The sequence below is a fragment of the Pseudonaja textilis genome, chromosome 1, assembly GCF_049901715.1.
Source record: "Pseudonaja textilis isolate UNSWEBS1 chromosome 1, rPseTex1.2, whole genome shotgun sequence".
In the NCBI taxonomy this organism is placed as follows: domain Eukaryota; kingdom Metazoa; phylum Chordata; class Lepidosauria; order Squamata; family Elapidae; genus Pseudonaja; species Pseudonaja textilis.
In genome coordinates, this window is record NC_141990.1 from 231463548 (window position 1) to 231481980 (window position 18433).

At 38.9% G+C, this 18433-nt stretch overlaps 1 protein-coding gene across 4 annotated transcripts in view; it reads right to left on the minus strand.

Moving 5' to 3' along the window:
* The window catches only part of DEAF1 (DEAF1 transcription factor), a 26543-nt gene continuing 8110 nt past the window's right edge, over positions 1–18433 (minus strand). The window contains exons 6-14 of one of the 4 annotated variants that reach the window (XM_087920924.1): positions 18060–18125; positions 15707–15833; positions 15011–15139; positions 11154–11285; positions 8748–8998; positions 5379–5441; positions 2767–2856; positions 1247–1330; positions 399–653 (exon numbers count right to left, since the gene is read on the minus strand). In XM_087920924.1, the coding sequence (XP_087777050.1) occupies positions 549–653; positions 1247–1330; positions 2767–2856; positions 5379–5441; positions 8748–8998; positions 11154–11285; positions 15011–15139; positions 15707–15833; positions 18060–18125 (1047 nt within the window). In that variant the 3' untranslated portion in view covers positions 399–548. Of the gene's footprint in view, positions 654–1246; positions 1331–2709; positions 2857–5378; positions 5442–8747; positions 8999–11153; positions 11286–15010; positions 15140–15706; positions 15834–18059; positions 18126–18433 lie in introns of all 4 variants that reach the window. The other 3 variants (XM_026706626.2, XM_026706627.2, XM_026706628.2) reach the window with 3 other exon arrangements.

The window sequence follows — 18433 nt, forward strand, 5'->3', positions numbered from 1 at the left end:
CACAAAAAACTAATTAATAGAATCAAGATTCCATATGTATTTTAATTAAGATTTAATAGACATCAGGAAACTAAATTTACTGAAAAGTAAAACTGTTTCATATTTAAACAAGAATGACAGACCTTTTCCTGTTATCATTATTGAAACCTCATCAGAGGAATCTTAAAAGAATGCAGACCCAGAAGCTGCTTTAAATAACATTTTCAAAATACTTCAAAGAATACCCATAATCCATCAGAGCAATTGAATATACCCATTTGTTTTACAGCAGCTTTGTAGAAATGCTTGAAAAGATCCATCAACTTCTGAAGTTCCCTTAAAACAGTGGAGTTCCTTGATGCTCTTGTTCCCTTAAGGTTTAATTTTCTGCTTGGTTAGAGAAAATTCATATGTTGGCCCGCAACATGCAAGTAATACTATGCCTTCACCCTCTCTGTGAAGGGTTTTATTTATGTCTTCTTTTGTTTTGTTTTATTTATCACAGAAGAATTGCTGGTCCAGCCAGTTTGCTGCACCACACAATCCATGAAATTGGAAGAAAGAAGGTTTTAGACAATAACTTTTTCAATCACATTATCTGTATCATGATCTTCTTCTGTCTGAACAGTTACTGCGGGTGACTGCCCACACATATGCTGATGGTCTTTCCAATCCTGAAAATGAGCACAAAAAACAGACTGAATTGGAAGCAATTATTGAGTGAAGTAAAAGTACAGCAACATACAGCAGGGGAAGGGAATGCTACCGTTACATAATGGTATGTGGGGATGACCTTGGGAGACAGGGCAATATTATGCCACCAAGGGAACAGTCAAATAAAAGGCATCTTAGCCAGTAGCAGTAAAGTGGGTGGGGCAAGAGATGCAGAAGAGACCCTCCCTAGTTTTGGGGAAGCTGGTGGGGTTGGGGAGAGAGAAGTACTTTCAGTCTTGCAATATTCTATTAAGGTAACCTTTTAATAAGGTAGAATTAGCTCATCTGGCCATATTTCCTGTTTGTAAGGCTGATATCAGTTTGCAAATCTGAAAATACTTCTCTTCCCACCCTTCCTCTTTGCAGCTTCCCAAACTAGGAAGTCTCTCTTTGAACCTCTTACCCAGTCCACATTCTTCCTGTGAACCAAACTGCCTTTTATCTGATCATTCCCTTGGCTGAATCTTGTTGCCCTGTCTCCCAAGGACATTCTCACCTAGCATTACACACTTGATTTATTAATAAAGCATTACACACGATGACTCTCACATACTTGCATTCCCAAGTAATTCCTAAGCTCGCTTAGCAATTGGGTGCTAAAATCTTTGGTACGTTCCATCTTTCTTAAATACATATCCTAGACAAGTTGAAAAAAAGGAGAAAGCATGAACACCCAATGAAATTATCAGACTAAAAGAGAAATTTATTAAAATCCAAAATTAAATTGCACTAAATTGTAAATGGCAGCAAAGCACCATATTTCTGAGTTAAACTACCCAATTAAAAAGACCCTGTAGTGGCAATGTAGAAAATCATTGTTATTCTAAGGAAGACATATTTTGATTTTTTTTTCCCCCATATCAACAAAGGTCTAGAAGTTTAGAGCTTATTCTGAGCTAACCTGCTTTTGTTTTTTTTGCTCTTGTTTGATGAATAAAGGAGAAAGGAGAGGGAATCTTCACTGCAAATCTGTGAAACTCTCATACTTTTAGTTATCACTCAGAGTCAGATGCCACTCAGTCAATGTCAGGTCTTGCAATCTCATGACCATAGAAGCAGGACCATGAAGTCATGGTTCCAGGTTTTGATAGAAATCTTGGGGTGGTTGTGGTTTATGGGGAGTTTCTGCACAGAACTTAGCATTGGTTAATACTGCAATGTAAGCTGCTCAGAGATGCCTCGTGGTGAGATGGGTGGCCAATAAATTTAATAAATAAATTAAATTGGGTACTATGGCTGCCCTTAGAGTATCTCTGCTGTTCCTATTATGGACCTCCTGACAGCTTGTAAGAGTTGGGGATCATTTTACTTGGTACGCATGCTTTATATGTTACCCTTTTAAGTTTGTTTCCTTGAATTAATAATACAACTTAAAATTGCTCATTGTCTCTGGATCCAAAAGAACCAATTGCTTGGGCATCTAATCATTGCTGAGAGACCCGCATTTCTAAAAGTGTTTTGCTTTTATAACAAAAGGTGAAAACCAAAAGGAATAAAAACAAGAGAAACTTCATCCTTCATATTTTTTAGAAGGGAAAATCGCCCTTCTTTCTTGATTTAGTCTACGGCAGGGGTGTCAAACTCGATTTCATTGAGGGTCGTATCAGGGTTGTGTTTGACCCTGGGAGGGGCTGGGATGGGTGTGGCCAGCTCAACGTCACTCGTGTCAGGGGGCACCTGTGGTGGCCCGAGCACTCTGCCAGCGGAAACAGGTTCCTGAACTCCATTTTCAGCTGCAATGGCCTCCTGCAACCCTCTGCCTCCATTTTTACTGGCAGAGGCACCATGGGCCAGTCCTTTGCTGTTTCCAGAGTGACCCCGTGGGTCCTGCAGGCCTTGAGTTTGACCCGCCTGGTCTAGGGATACAAAGTCTGGTCTACAAACCCAAGCAACCACTACATGGGATCAAAAATTGGGGTTTTCTTTAACTCTTTGCTAAAGAGCTGCATTTTTCCAGCTCTAACCTAGTACTCCTAGTATAATCATTGTTGGTTGCTCAAAAGTACTAGATCATACATGGGCACTTGCTTCTTCAGCTCTGCAGGACAACTGTATTCATAAGGGGTGTGATACCTTCCGTTGACAGAACGTTGAGCAGTAATTGACTTTATGGCAACCGGTGCATTCATTCATTGCCTCCCGGCCACAGTTTACACAGGATTGCTGTGAGATTGCAGGCAAAGAATACATGTTAAATGGAAGTAAAAGGAGGTTGCACATGATGTATAAAAAAAGAAGTCATATATAATTTCTACTGCCCATGTACTGGTACAATTCTCTTAATACAGAAACTGGGCACTCTTCACAATGAACACAACTTCTCTAACTTTTTTCAAGAATCAAAGACAGCCCAAATTTATACTGATAATATGAAGTAGAAAATTTCATGTCTTTATCAGACTCTGGAAAGTATCTATTTGTCTCTGACTATAATGGCTGCAGCAAACTGAGAAAATAGGACAACTTATAGTGGATAAAAAAGCTCTGAAAAGCAAAAATACTATGTTACCAGCCATTCATGCATATATGATCCCATACACACATGCATTTGTAATTACTAGGAACTTTTGAGTGCCACTAATCTATGTTGTAAAAAGATTTTTTTAAATTGTAATTTTATTAAAAATTGCAATTACAATGATATATACAAAACTAAAAAATGAAAAAGAAACATTGAAAGTACAGAACAGAAAAATAGAAAAAAATAAGTATATACTAAGAGAAAAAGAAAAGAAATATATAATGAAATTACTTCCCCCTTCCTCACAACAAGTATAAACAATTTTACTAACATCATCTTTGCTTAAAATACAACAAATAACCTCTTCTTCCCATATCCCATTTCTTCTCTATAAATAAATCCTTAAAATACCATCTACTTTTTAACAAAACCATCTTCAATTTGCCTTTTCTTCCCTGGAAATCCCAAGAATTGAGATTGCACAATGCAAAGTTCTTACCACTAGACCATAAAAAGGCCATCCTTCTCCAAATGGACAGGAGAAAATGTAAAAAGGTCATATTTTTTTAACAATAAGCATGCAAGCAGGGAAAAAATATGAGGGTGCAACTGAATATGAGTACCGTATTTACTTTTTGCCTCTCGCTGGGGCAGGAACAAAAGCCTTCAAAAGTGTATGCAATTTGGCATTTCTCAGTAGCTGTATGATTAAAACATTCTAACAGGAAAGATGTATCAAAGTCTAATGATTCTGAATTGTTAATAACAGAATGCGGAATGATGGATAGAGAATGAAATATAGAACAGCACGAGATTAAGGAACTGGCCTCAAGATAAGCCAGACCTTGTTTTTAAGTTTACATGATTAATACCATCAATCTCTTATATTTCGGGTTTTATCATGGTAGGAAACCTCGGGAATTTGGAAAAATATCATTTTGTTTTGTATTTCTAACCTGTCTGTTCAAACAGCTCATTCAAAACAAGAGGAGGAAGATGGATTTACAGCTCAATTAGCTTGCAACTCATATCATTGCTTAGGCATGATCGGTGTCTCTGTACAAGGTGAGTACAAGAAGGAATTGTGAATAAATTGCCCTGCTGCAAAGCATTAGCGAAATATGCAGTGCAGAGAGATATATACTTGGTTTCAGACTCAACTGATTCACAATGATCAACACTAATTTGTTTGCACCTTCTGCCAATAAATTCTCTGCAAACTGAAGGACGGTGTCAGAGATTTCCCTCATTTCAGTGGCTGTATGCAAAGCCAAGCCTCAGGGATGCAATCCAATGAAAACCTGTCATGGCATTCATAAAGAGCTCGGTAAATAGAGAAAGAAAAAAGGACTAGTAGAAAGGGAATAGCTGTGAAGCGGGAGACCTGAGATCAGATTAACTCTTCCTCAGAGGAATTTAGACTGACTCTTTGAAAAAAAAATGTTCTGGGTTTTTTTTCCCTCCAAGCGGCTACTGCCAAAAAATAAAAATAAAAGCACTTAGGGGAGCATGGTAGCCAAATTTCAAGGAAGATTATTTAAACATGGTTGCTCATCCATTTGGATAGGCAAACATAACCGGGGGGAGGTAGTCCAGCAAATAAGCCTGGCCCCATGCTGTGGAGAGCTTTATAGGTAACCACCAGCACAATATAGTAAAGTCAAAAGCACACTGGCAACCAATGCAGTTCATGGAGCAAAGAAGTAAAATGTGTGGGCTGAAAGGCACTCATAATAGTCTGTACTGCTCCATTTTGTACCAACTGCGGTCCGCTCCCACCAAAGTGTTGGGGTATCACCTTCCGCTATTCATAAAGGCAATTCAGGGCACAGGCCACCCCCAGGTTATCCCCCAGGGAAAGGCCCCAAAGCACCAGTTGGTAAAAGATCACCTTCTACCAGTTCAAAATACACTGTAAAAAAACCACCAATCCATAGATTCCCATCTACCAGCTATCAGAACACCACAATAATGGATGGTACACTGGCTTCTTCAAGACTTGGGAGCTAAAGGAAAGTGACAAGATGGATGCCAACCCTTTATGGGAGATAAGGTGCTGTCTCAGGAACCAGGCCAGCTTAGCCACATCAGCATTAACATGTTCAATCTCACACCATTAGTCTGCTACCACTGAGAAGCCACCATTCAGTGTCAAAAAAAAAAAAGAACATGGAAATAGCTTGATAGTCCTTAGATACCATTCAGATTTAATCTTTGGGCTTACCTTAATAATAATTTCGGTTTTTCCATCAACATCTTCTGTATGCTGAAATAACTGGCTCTGATACTGCAAAAATTGAAAAACAACATAAATTTCTTTTTACAAGTGCCTCATGCTGCTCTTGGGAGGTATAGTTACAAAAAAGAGTTTTCTATTGGAAAGATGGCTGTGTGGAGTGCTTGTATCATAAATATGAGTGAGGACTTATTTTATTTAAGTAATATTAAGGACTAAAGATACATCAAACTATATATTCTGTGTACTAAATTATACACTATCATTTATCTTTTACATAGGAAAGAAATGTTTGAGATAAAACAAAGAGCTACATATATTTCAATTACTTCACAAATGTCTTTTGATATCGTGATTAGAAACAAAAACCCACAGCTGGAAACTGCACATCTGTAGCTTTGCTAGTCCAGAAGAAGAAGGCTTTGCCCAGAGAAGATAAAGTTTGTAGATGGTTAGTAACCTCCTTCCTTGCCCAACACTTCATGTCTGCTGCCATTTAGGTCCCCACATCTCTATACTGACAAGAAATTCTGTTGTTTCTTTTGGTTTGTTATATGCAAGCTAGCTCAACTATTTTGGGGGACTATTTGGAGACTGTCATTATATTGAACGGATTTGCATTCTAATAGCAAAAAATTCTTTAAAAATTTCCATGTGATCATTTTTTCTGCGCTCAAACCGTTCCCTCTCACATTTTCATAGAAATAGAGAACAGCTGGAAGAGGCCACAAGGATCATTTAGTCCAACTTTCAGCATCTGTGAAAGATAGCTGTCTAATCTCTACTTAAATGCCTCAGGGAGGGGGAGACCCACAACGTCCACATGTACACTGTTCTGTTGTATGGATTTAAACACTGTACAATTTCCCCCAATATTTAACAAATCTAAGCAGCTGCAATGCTTACACATTAACCAATTTAACCAATTCAACATTCATTGAAATCACTACATACTCTCTTTAACAATAGGTGGTGATATATTTTTTTAAAATAAGTAATAGGCACAAATCCAAGAATGCAGACGTAAAATGGCAGGTATAATTAGCAATAAAGGCCAACTGACATGTCCCAGCAAAGGATTCTTGAAGCTATTGGTACCTTCTTACAAAGCTCTCTGCACTAAAAGCAAATTGATATTATAGAAAATAAGAAATGTTCAGCACCCACATTTAGTTCTGACCATAGCATATCTAACATTCAATGTTTCTTTCTTTCTGGGGAATAGTTCTTAGCTTTTATTAAATGGCTAGAAACCAATGTAAAGATATTCCCAGCTGCCTCCAATCTCAAACACTATGAAAGAAAGTCCTTAGATTTTACATGCTTGAGTAAGAATTAAATCTTACTCAAACATCTAAATAAAAGAGCAACCTATTGAACCAATTTACAGCTGAAAAGCAGTGAGCTTAAGCCAACATACTTGGTGATCAAGTGACAAATATGTTCTTAAAGACTGCCTTGGAAGAGGAAATAATGTCTAGCCAAGGGAGGACACAGAATCATCTGGCCTCAGTCAGAAAGGAAGTAAAGTGAGCATCTTTCCTAGGCAGCAGGTGAAGAACAGTTGTTGAAATCCATGCCTCCTCCCTCCTGGGTCCTAGAAAGCCCAAACAAAGAAGGCTCCAGGAATTAATGCAGAGAAAGCACTTGAGGACAAGAGTGGGTGGACACAGGGCTCCTCGGGTGATTCATCTAAAAGCACTGGGGGGGGGGGAGAGAGAGATGCCCGGCTTGGTGGCTACATAAGCAGGCTCACTTTCATTCCCAGCACTGCTTGTAACTGAACTTGTGCCTTGCCTCACCACACTGTGAATTCTTAACTGAGCAACTGAATTCTGGATGGTCCTCGACTTTGCCACTTTATTGCTCCTTGAACTCATCATTTGGAGAATCTAGTTTTGACCCAAGTACAGATATAATCCGTGTTTGTAGCAAAGGCCTTTCCTTCTCCACTTCCCTCCTATCTCAAGTCTAGATCCGACACTGCCCAGCCTATAGAATTCATAACTTGCTACTATAAATAAAATAGACATGATTTAATACTTTCAATAGAAAACTACAGACAATTTCTAATTTGTAATTTGGTTGCAATCCTAATACTATGGGGAGAGCCCTGGTGGTGCAATGATTAGAATGTAGCATTGCAAGCTGACTCTGTCCACAACCAGGAGTTCAATCCTGATGGGGCTCAAGGTTGCCTCAACCTTCCATCTTTCCAAGGTCGGGAAAATGAGGATCCAGATGGTTGGGTGTCACATGCTGACATTGAAAACTACTCAGAGAGTGCTGTATAGCACTATGGAGCAGTAAACAAGTCTAAGTGCTATTGGGTATTAATGTCTAAAGTCTTCCAGTATTTAGGATCATGGCATATAGAGATTCTCCTCCTGTAAATTCCTCTCAGTACCCTAAAATAATCTTTGGAAGGATTACCCTGGATATTCTCCAATGGTGTAAATAGACCCTCAATAGTGTAGTAGGCCTGAAAGATTTTCCACTGTCTTCTGAATGACAGAGAAACATTTTTATTCTTGCAGAATGTTTAGCAATACACTACTTGTGACATTTATACACTACTGTGACATTTCAACTTCCTTACTACTGCTTGGATTGCTTATTTTATTATCTACCTTATTAATTTTATTTGACTCTTTTATGTAAAAGCTTATTTACAGTATATGTTAATATAAACTATTTTGGTGATATTTAATTGGCAAATGGTATATAAATTGCACAATGGAGGCGCAGTGGTTAGAGTTATACTGCCTTATATTTGGCAGTTCAAATCTCACCAGGCTCAGGGTTGACTCAGCCTTCCATCATTCCGAGGTGGGTAAAATGAGGACCCAAATTGTTGAGGGCAATATGCTGACTCTGTAAATGGCTTAGAGACGGCTACAAAGCACTGTGAAGCAGTATATAAGTCTAAGTGCTATTGCTATAAATACTTTAAATAATTAAGTAAATAGTACTTTATATGTATCTATTATGCATTTTAGAAGAGTTTCCTTTAAGCTGTCTCAGATCTGAAAATATTTCTGTTTGAACGTAGATCCTAGGAGTTCTAATTATTTGGGTTATGTTGCTTTGAATGCAATAGAAGAAATCCAACGTATTGTTTTAGAATGTATACTGCAGATCAGAAATGATGCTACCAAAAGCCAAAATCACTACATGGTTGCACTCTGAAATTCACCAAGAGAGACTATAGTAATGACTACATCCATATTGTCACTGTGCCATGCACCGGGGTGGGAGTTTTTCTCTTTCAACAGTGTCAAAAGCAGCGTAGGTAGTTTTAAAAAATGGCTATAAGATATTTGGGGCTAAGATTTTTCTTGAAACCCTATTTATTACCTCTTTCCTTTCTGCATCAGCTTGAAGTTTTGCTTGGGAAACAGCAGCTTCTCTGTAGGAAGAGCTGGCCTGCTTAGCTTGTTCGATCAGCGTCTTCAGCTGCCGAGCTGTGTTAAGCAGAGAATTGACAGTCTCCTCTAGGTAAAGCCAGTTCCGTTGTTCTGTCATTTCAAGTCCATTCATCACAGAAGAGGACATTGTCTTAGTGGGGGTAGCAGGTGGCACCGCCAGGGCAGGGAGTGAGGTCAACACTAAAAAAACCAAAAACCCACAGAATGAGGTTGATCCACTAGTAACTCTGCTTCAAAATTATCCAGATCCATCCTCTTTTGCCTTTGCCTAGTTGTCATCCACAGCCATGCAATTTGGTTGTGGTAGAGAGCCTGGCAGCAGATTAAGACTCTTAGTTCCATTCTGTTCAGAAATCAATAATTTAAGATGCTGCCACTGAATGTTTCATCATAGTAAAGTACTGGTAATTTCTGGTTGCATTACAAATAGCCATTACAAGAACATTTGAATATTTGAGATTTTGAACTGTTCCTCTTTTATGCAGTAGCTTTTTTTTTTTACTAGCCCAGGGATCTGGAAGCAGGATGTATATGTTTTTAATACATCTTAGAACTGAAGCAATCCATAGTGCAAGCAGACTGTAACAACTGCAGTGGACCCTATCAACAGTTTAACACGGAAGTCTCCAAACTTGAGTTGAAGTCCTCAAGTCTTAGAGTTGACAAGTTTGGGGACCCCTGGTTTAAAATAACCAACCAGCTTTATGGTTGCCACAGATTCTTTTAGCTATATCCAAAGTCAATAGGCTCCCAAAACTCCAGAGGACCAGCACAAGTAGCTTTAGACTTTAGGCATCCCGCGCACAAGCACACAATGGGTAGCATTCAACAGTTGTTTTTCACACACTTCCCCAGGTCTTCTCCTAGTCCTATTCATTCTAGATCACGATACTTTCTGAGCCCTAGTGCTAAAGAAAAGTTTTAGTGTCTCTTGGCACTTGGCTGCTTCCAGTAGTTCTATTTCCACCAACAGCAAAAAAACAAACAAAACCCCTCCCTCTCACTCCCAGAACAACTTCAACACACCAACAACTCTGCCACAACAACATACACACAGCTGCTCTTCTCTCAGCTTTTCTACCTGCTGGTTGCTGAGGAGCTGGGTTGGCTGGGGAGAGGTCTTAAAGAGGCAGGGCACCATTAGCCTAGATGCTAACCAACTTTCAGGAAGTCTGGCCTCTCACAATGTACTAATGAAATCCACCTCCTTAAGGGAGGGCAGCAATACACACATCCCATGTGTTCAGTTTTGTTTTGTTTTTTCAATCTTTGCAAATCCAGTTCTTCTAGTTTTCCACCAAGTCAAAATTTGTGGGAGCTACTAAATCTATGTAGAATGTTTCTTTCTTTCGCTACTTCTCATAAGTGGTGGTGGTAGTGGGCTCCAGGACTGAGGTGGAATCCAAGATTGCAGAGGGATCCACAATACCTGGCACCTGAAAGGCAAGATGGGACAGGCTGAGAGGCAGATGGGACAGACTGAGAGGCAGTCACTGCTCTGCAGAACACTGGAGAGAAATCCTCATGCGGGGTCAGGCTGGGTTAGAATCAAGAGCAAAAAGATGGTGAATGTCAGTTAGGGCAGCAGAGGCCGTGGGAGGTGGGGGGCCAAAGGGACATAGATGTGGGGGTGAAGTAGCCCTCAAATTATTCCATCACTCTTGCACCCTCATCTTGTCAAAATCTTTTTAAAATCTCATTGTATTCATGTAGGAACTATTCGTTATATTCGTATAACTAACAGGTTCATGGCATCTCTGTGTGAAGTTTTCCACCTCCTCCTAAGCCAGCAATTCATCTCTAAACCAAGGAATCAGATTGGGGGGGAAGGGCTGGGAGGGTATGGAGCTATGACCTAGATATTCCCAGAGAATCAGTGTTCTTGGTCAGTCAAGAGAGCTCCATTAACTTTTCAGAACAGGTCAAATCAATAGTCCCCATCCTGAGGAAACTGAAAGCTATGAAAACTGTACCTGAGCTGGCAGTGGCTTTAACACAACCACTATCAGGTTATAATGGTTCCCCTCTCCAAATCCGCAACCATCTGGCCTGTGTAGAACAACAGCTCTAGCATCACATAGTCCTTGGATTGGATCCTTGACAGTGCTGCATTCACAACCAAGGTTATTTTCATCCCTCCATCTATAATTCCCACTCTTTTCCTCCTACGTGAGGACATCAGCAGAGGACCTCAGTAGCACCCTAGCACACCTACACCACCCAGGTAATTTACTATTTTCCTGAAATATGCGTGTATTTACTCCCATGCAGAAAAGTACTGAAGTTATATAACTTAACAATGTGGGGATTATTTTAGAGACAAAAGAAGTCTTACCAATTTTGGGATGAGAAGTTGGCAAAGCTGCTTCGGGGAATGAGGAGATCTGACAACTGTCTTGATAACTTGGATAGTGAGGCTCTGGATGATTGACCTGACAAGGTTGCTGCTGAAGGCTTGTATCTTGCACTGTTGAGAAAAGTCAGAGTCTAAGGGAACTGGCTCGGATGTTGCATCTTGGAAGTTCACAAAAGGTAAGAAGACATTAAGGAAAATAGGACACTTCTGGAAAAGGAGTTTAGCAAGAAATATTGTTTCTTACAAGATCAAAATGTGCTCAAGTTCCTGCATTTACCGTTTAATTGAAATAGATTTCAGCTTCAATATTAATGATTAAAACCAGAATCAAGGGAACTGGTAATCTCAAAATGAGAATACCAACGAGATGGTCAGAAATAAAATGATTTTGTGATACATAAATCCATCCCACCACTGGGTAATTTAAAAAGAAGCACGCAGTACTTATCCTTAGGCAAGACAATGTGCCAAGGATTGCAGACTTTTATGTATTCGTGAGAGGTTTCTCCCTCATTCTTTGTTATAATTTTAAAAATGCCTCACATAAAAGATTCCTAATAATATTTAAATCTATATTTTACCCATAAAGGAGAATATTGTTCCTCAGGGTTGAAATGAGGGGTCCTTGGTGCTCTCTGAGCTTGATTGTTTTCGGCAGACATTTCCTGCACCAATGATGTTACCTAGTTTGGGTAATGAAACATCTGCAAGAAAACAATCCAGCTCAGAGAGGGCCCCTTTTCCAGCTGTTTAAAACATGCCTATATTTTGAATGTAATGCAATTTATTAAGTATATCCACTTGGGTGGCTTTTTTGCAAACAACCTTTTTGGATGGTGTTAAGCCATTCTTAATAATCTAGAAAAACGAACACTTCCTAAAACAGACAGAGAAACGGCCCATTAATACAATTCTGTCTTGTGAGGATTTATCTTTATTTATTTATTTCCCTCCTTTATTATTTTTATCAATATTTCAAGTTGGGAAATAAAGCCAATGTTCTTCTTCCTCCTATTTTCTCCACAAAAACAATCCTGTGAGGTTGGGCTGAGAGAGAATGACTGGTCCACAGTTATCCAGCCAGCTTGCATGCCTAATGAGGGAGGGACTAGAATACAATCTCGTTTCTAACCTTAAACGCTACACCATTCTGTTTGGTTTATTTGTTTTCTTCTAGCCTGTAACAACAGCAACAACAACAATAAAGAAACCTAGATGAAAATATGAAGAAAAATAAAAAAGCTAGCTAGGCCAATGAGCAATCATATTTAATTTGATATGAGAGGATGAAGATTTATTTGATCATCCTAACGCATGGGAGTATTACAACAGCAGCGTTAGACCAAATAACTCCACCCAAGGGAGAGAATTAAAGGAAACAAGCCCAGTGGACAAGAGTGGCAACCAGAAGCAAGAGATGTCAACTTTAGGCTATCTGCAGAGGCAGCATTCTCTGAGCTCTCAGGACAAGGAAATTGCAGAACAAAAACAAAAGGGGAGGGGGGTAGTGGATTATTGTGCCCTGCAATAAAACAAAAAGAATCTCGGGAGTTAGCAAAACAGAAATAAATACACACTGACCAGACCAATTGGCATATGAAATAAACCGCCTTCCAAGAGCAAAATCAAACATGTGACAGAGCATCAGGGCATATTAAGTCCACTGTCCTACAATTTCACCTAGGGCTAAAGGTATTGCAAAGAACAGCTAGAGATATATTATCAGTGACACTGAAGATCTAGAAAAGAAGCTCAAGAACAGATGGTGGTTTCATCCATCTTTGCAGTCTAGGGAAGAGGGCTGAAAACTAAATACTGCAGATTACTGAAGAGCTATGCAAGCAACATCAAGAGAAAAGGTCCATTATTATCTGGGCGATAAACTGCTGACTTGAAATGGATTGCAGCTCATAAAGATTTGTAAATAAGTCTTTAGCCAAAGCTGAGTAAACTTGATTGGAAGAACTTTAAATTGAGGGCAGATTAAACCCTGAAGTAAGATGTAGGATTAATTCTTGTGTGATCTAGAAGGAAGTGCCTATTAAACTACTCAATGGTGCCTATTAAACTACTCAATAGTAAAATCAGGAAGAACATTGGCCCATAAAGTTCACAGGCTTTGTTGTCTATGTCCTAATGCCAACAGCATAGGAAATAAATAAAATGAACTTAAATGTTTAATACAGGAATGCAACTGAAGTTTAATAGGTATAATAGAAGCAAATGATTTCCAGTATAGAAGTAAAACCACTGAAGAATACCATCTATTCAAAAGGAACAGAAACAACGAAAAGGGCGAAAGAATAGTACTTTATGTAGCGAGTATTCACATCTGTTCAGAAATCCAGGTAAACAAACTTTGTGGCATCATAGTCAGCTCTTGGGTTAAAATAATGGAAGAAGCAAATAAAAGCAATATTGTTATAATGTCTATTATTCTTGCCCAATGAAGGAAAAAAAATATGGATGCTGTTTTAGAAAAGCAAATTGCAGATCTTTCAAAGCAAATTGCAGATCTTCACCCTGGCAGCCCAAAGTTGTTGGAGCGTAAGAAAGTTATTGGAGAGCATGATGGATGACTCTTGGAGATGGATGTGTCCCATTGGAGAAGTCACATCCACGGGGTGGGGGGAAGACCAGGTTCAAGGGGGAAATGTATGATGTGATTTAGTACCAGCTGCATCCAACATGGCCACTTCTAATAAATCAATTTTCTTTTTTCTAAGATGCGGCTAGAGACTTTTGATTTGAATGGGGGTGGATTTGCTGGAGCTTTGACAGCCATCTTGTTTTGGCAATGAGTCAATCAGATCATAGTAGGATTCATTTATTGATGTCATGTATTGAAGCTGAGAGGACATTTGTCAATATGTTACATGATCAAGTTGATTGGGGTTTTTTTGTGTTCTTTCATTTAGTGAGCTTGTAATAAAATTAAAGTAATGGTGCAAAGAGTTGTCTGGTCACCCAGAAAGCGATGTAAAATAGTATTATTAAGTGAACAAGGCTACAGTTATAAAGAAATTAGAAGAAAAATTGGTGGAAACTTAACCAAAGGTGGCATTTCTACATTTTTGAAGAGGTATAAGGAGACTCAGTCATTACAAAACCACACTGGTAAAGGCAGGAAAAGGTATACAACAGCAAGTGATGATAGAAAAATTAAGACTGCCTACGTGACAGAAGAAAATCATTTGGGTGTATACAAGATGAAATGGTGCAGTGCAAAGTGAAGTTGAGTGCAAGGACGGTTCAGCCCAGACTGCAGAAATTTGGCCTAAAATCTAGAATTCCACAAAAAAAGCCACTTTTATCTCTCAAACAAAGGTTGAAAAGACTAAACTGGGCTAAAACCCCTGTTATCTGGACAGAGGAACAATGGGACTGTTATTTGGAGTGATGAGACCAAGATCTCCTGTTTGGTAGTGATGGCATAAAATACGTAAGGAGACACGTTTCCCAAAAGGTTTCCACAATTTTGGCCACTACTGTAGATGAGTCCAAGCAGAACTGCAGAGCCATCTCTCTGGATAGTTTTGATTTAAAGCCCTGCCTTGGAGAGTTTGGGGTCAATAGCTTAATGGCCCTTTCCAACAATATAATCTGTGGTTCATTCCTGAGGCTGGGCAATTGATTGAAGCAACTGCTTTGCACTGCAATCTCATACACCTGTATCCGAAAATAAATCCCACTGCACTAATCAATAGAATTTTCTATTTTTGTGCTATTAATCACATTTTTTTTATCTTCTTTCGTCACTGCCTGATTCCTCCTTCTAAAATGTAGGTTTAAAGAAGTATCCCGATCATATATGGATATGGATTTGTCTTACTCACCAGTGGTACCAGTGAAAACATCACCTTGGGATGGACTTTCTGAGATAATAGCTGTGGCCTCCACAGCTGCTGTACGATCAAAGGTCAAAGTGCCCGAAGTTGTAATCTGTCCTGAAGGAGTCACGGTGACTAAAAAATGATGAAAATATTTTCAGAATTAAGTAGAATGCTAATACTTAGTGATCAAGGGATCTCCCCAGTTTTGTTTCTAACCATCAGAAACACCCCACTGAGCTTTTAGATATAACTGTCCAAGAACAATCATACTTTTTCTCTGACTGAAAGAAACGGAGCAAGCCAAATTAATAAGGCTAAAAGCTTCCCAGTTTAACACAATAAAGAGACAGCTCGGGGCAAAAAAGAACATACTTTATTAAGATGGAAAGCAAACATTAAAATTAAATACGGAGGATAAGACTTTAAGTAATATTTGCAATGTTGATGTTATTATTCAAATTATAACCATCAGCTAGTAAATAAAGATCAAACAAGGATTAAGGGCGCCAAAAGAGAAATTTAAGATGATTTGCAATTTATACTGAAGTGACAAAGATGAATAGGAGGAAAGGCTGATTCTTACAAAGTGTACAATGACCACCGAACATTGAATTGTTTTTGAAACTGAATTTTTTTGTCATTTTAAAAACAATGTTAAATGACTGTTAGGATTCATTTGTGAACATATGGAACCCTTACATGTGGTGGCAGCGGTTCCAGGAAGCAGGGTGATGTTTTGGGGAGAATCCTTCTTCACTGGAGTTGTAGGCAATTCATTCTCCTTTTTTCTTCTTTTATAGGGGACAAACAGTCTTATGGGACCACTCTGATAAAGAGAAAGCAACCACTGTCAGAATATGGCAGTAATTCTTTCTGGAGATAGAATTAATGTTTGTTTGTTTTTTGCTAGTTGAAATAATCTAAACTTTGTATCAATTGCCCCACCAAAGAAAATATAAGTGACATCTTGACACAATGAATCTAACACAGGATCTAAAAGATTTCTATACTGCAGACAAAGGATCCCAGTCCAAAGCCATTCACACCTACCTTCTTACATCCACAATTCTGATAAATATAAAATCCTTTCATTATAAATATTATCAGACAACTAGCTAAATGCTCAGTTGCTACTGCTGCCATGCCTTACATGAGAAACTTCAATAATATTCAATATATTGAACATTATTGAATAATATATTGAATAACATATTGAATATTTCAATTCAAATAATATATTATTTTTATTCAGTAAAAAGGACAGCTCTGGTAATGTACTCCAAATTATTTTCATTTCATGTTAGACTACAGATTCTTTAAAGGAACACAATGTTAGTGAAATCTGAGAATTTTAAGGGCCCAATGTTTCTCTAAGGCTAGTTTTTCATGTACTGACTCTGAATTTCCCCCCAATGAGCTACTTTCAAGTGTGGTGGACTACAACTTCTCTCACTGCTTGCTCTGGGTCTGATAGCTACTGCAGTTTAACAAAATATAAAATACTGTACGCTGATTGGTTACAATCGACAAGAAGTGCAGTTCAGCAAATTTAGAGTACATCTGGATAGGGAAGCGATCTGCTTTACTGAAAGAGTAACGTTTTCCTTTTAATGCTTCTACACTGTGGAGTCAACTTTCTCTTGAAATTCCTGCCTGCCAATGACTAGTACCTTTACAATAATGACCAAACATCATGCTAAATATTTATTTATTGCTAGCACTTCTATGCCACTTCAATCAGAAAAAACTGCCCAATAATAACGGGGTGTGTGGGGTGTGTGAGGGTGTGTGTGAGATGGATTTCTAAAAGGGAGAGAGAGCCTTTCTATGTTTGGAATATCCTTCCCAGAGAGACTCAAGTGGCACCCACAATGACCTCATTTCAGTGTCAAATGAAGACTTTTTTCAATTTCCCCAGGATCTTTAGACTGCAGTTTAAATCATATAGTTTTAGATTTTGGTAACTGCTTTGCTCAGAGGTGGGATTCAACCGGCGATACTACCGGTTCGGTGATTATGTTTTGCGCGCGCATGTAAAATAACCTTAGGCTGTGCCACCCAGACAGCTGAAAAGTGCTGTGCGCAGGTGCGCAGTGTTCGAAGAGCCTCTTTTCCCTTGCTTTTTCAACCTCAGCTGTGCCGTGCAAAGCAGCTGAGGTTGAAAAAGCAGGAAATAAAGGACAGCCAAGAGCCCGGGCAGGCAGGTGGGCCAAACAGCAGCAAACACAGATTCTGTGTCTGCTGCTCTTCAGAGCTACCGGCTCTATAGAACCGGGCAGAACCAGTAGCATCCCACCCCTGGCTTTGCTGCTGCCTAGTTTGTAGGTGCTTTTACTTTGAATTTTACTTGATTCACCCGATAAGTTTAAATTTGAATTGTTCTTTTTGATTATTAAAAAAATGACTATAAATTGATTACTGGGTTGTTTAAAAGGTTAATAAATAAATCTAATCCATCTAATCACAAAATAACGTAAGCAGAGAAAAACCCATGATCAATAACATTACAACAGAATTCCCAGTACCCATAGCGACAACCTCTCTATTCCATAGGTAATTTTCTTTTACTCCTGAGTCCCTAAAGGCTCTGCAGAATAATCAGATTTCCAATAAATTCCAAAACGTAGTAAGGAAAGAAGCCGAAATCATGGAGGTGGGGGAAAGTAAACTGTTCAAGAGGAGGGAAGTTCCCCCAGGGAATGCTCATTTCTGACTGCCCTCTCACCATTCCACAAACATTGAGTTAAACTCCACAGATTTTTAAATACATGTTTAAAACAACCAGTGGATGCTTATTGTTCATAATCTACTACTCAAACTAAGTAAAATCTGATAATAATTTGTTTTATCTAAAAGCCTGCTACTGCAATACTTAGAGGAGTATATCAGTTGGAAATAGTGATAGGATCCTATTTGTTTCCTTGCTGCCCTTCCCTGTCTGACAAAGGAGCTTTCAGGCCACTGTATTTAGAAATCATCTCTGTGTGATAACCAGCATGTAGTAGTTCAGCACATCATCAAGTAATCCAAGCAAGCAGTTGTTACGACTCACCAAACTCATGTCATCACAACACGCAGCGCAAGTGCATGAGGCCGCATGGGGATTTAGTATTCCATCCTGGAATAGAATTGATGGGAAAGAGCAGTATTAGGAATCTTACATGCACAAAGATGGCAAGACATATTAATTCCCACAATGGAAGAATGGATGGTAAAGATGATAAAGTTGGAGAAGGTGGCAAAAGTTTTAATGAAAGAGAAGAATCTGTGTAGCGTTGTTGTCACTTGGAAATTGCTTCTGGACTTTGTGCTCGAAACTGAGGGTGGGGGGAAATGAAACTTTGAACTTATGTTTTGATAACCAGATTGACTTTGTTGTTATGGTCTGAAATGTAAGGCAAAAAGTTAATGTTGTAACTTTTACAG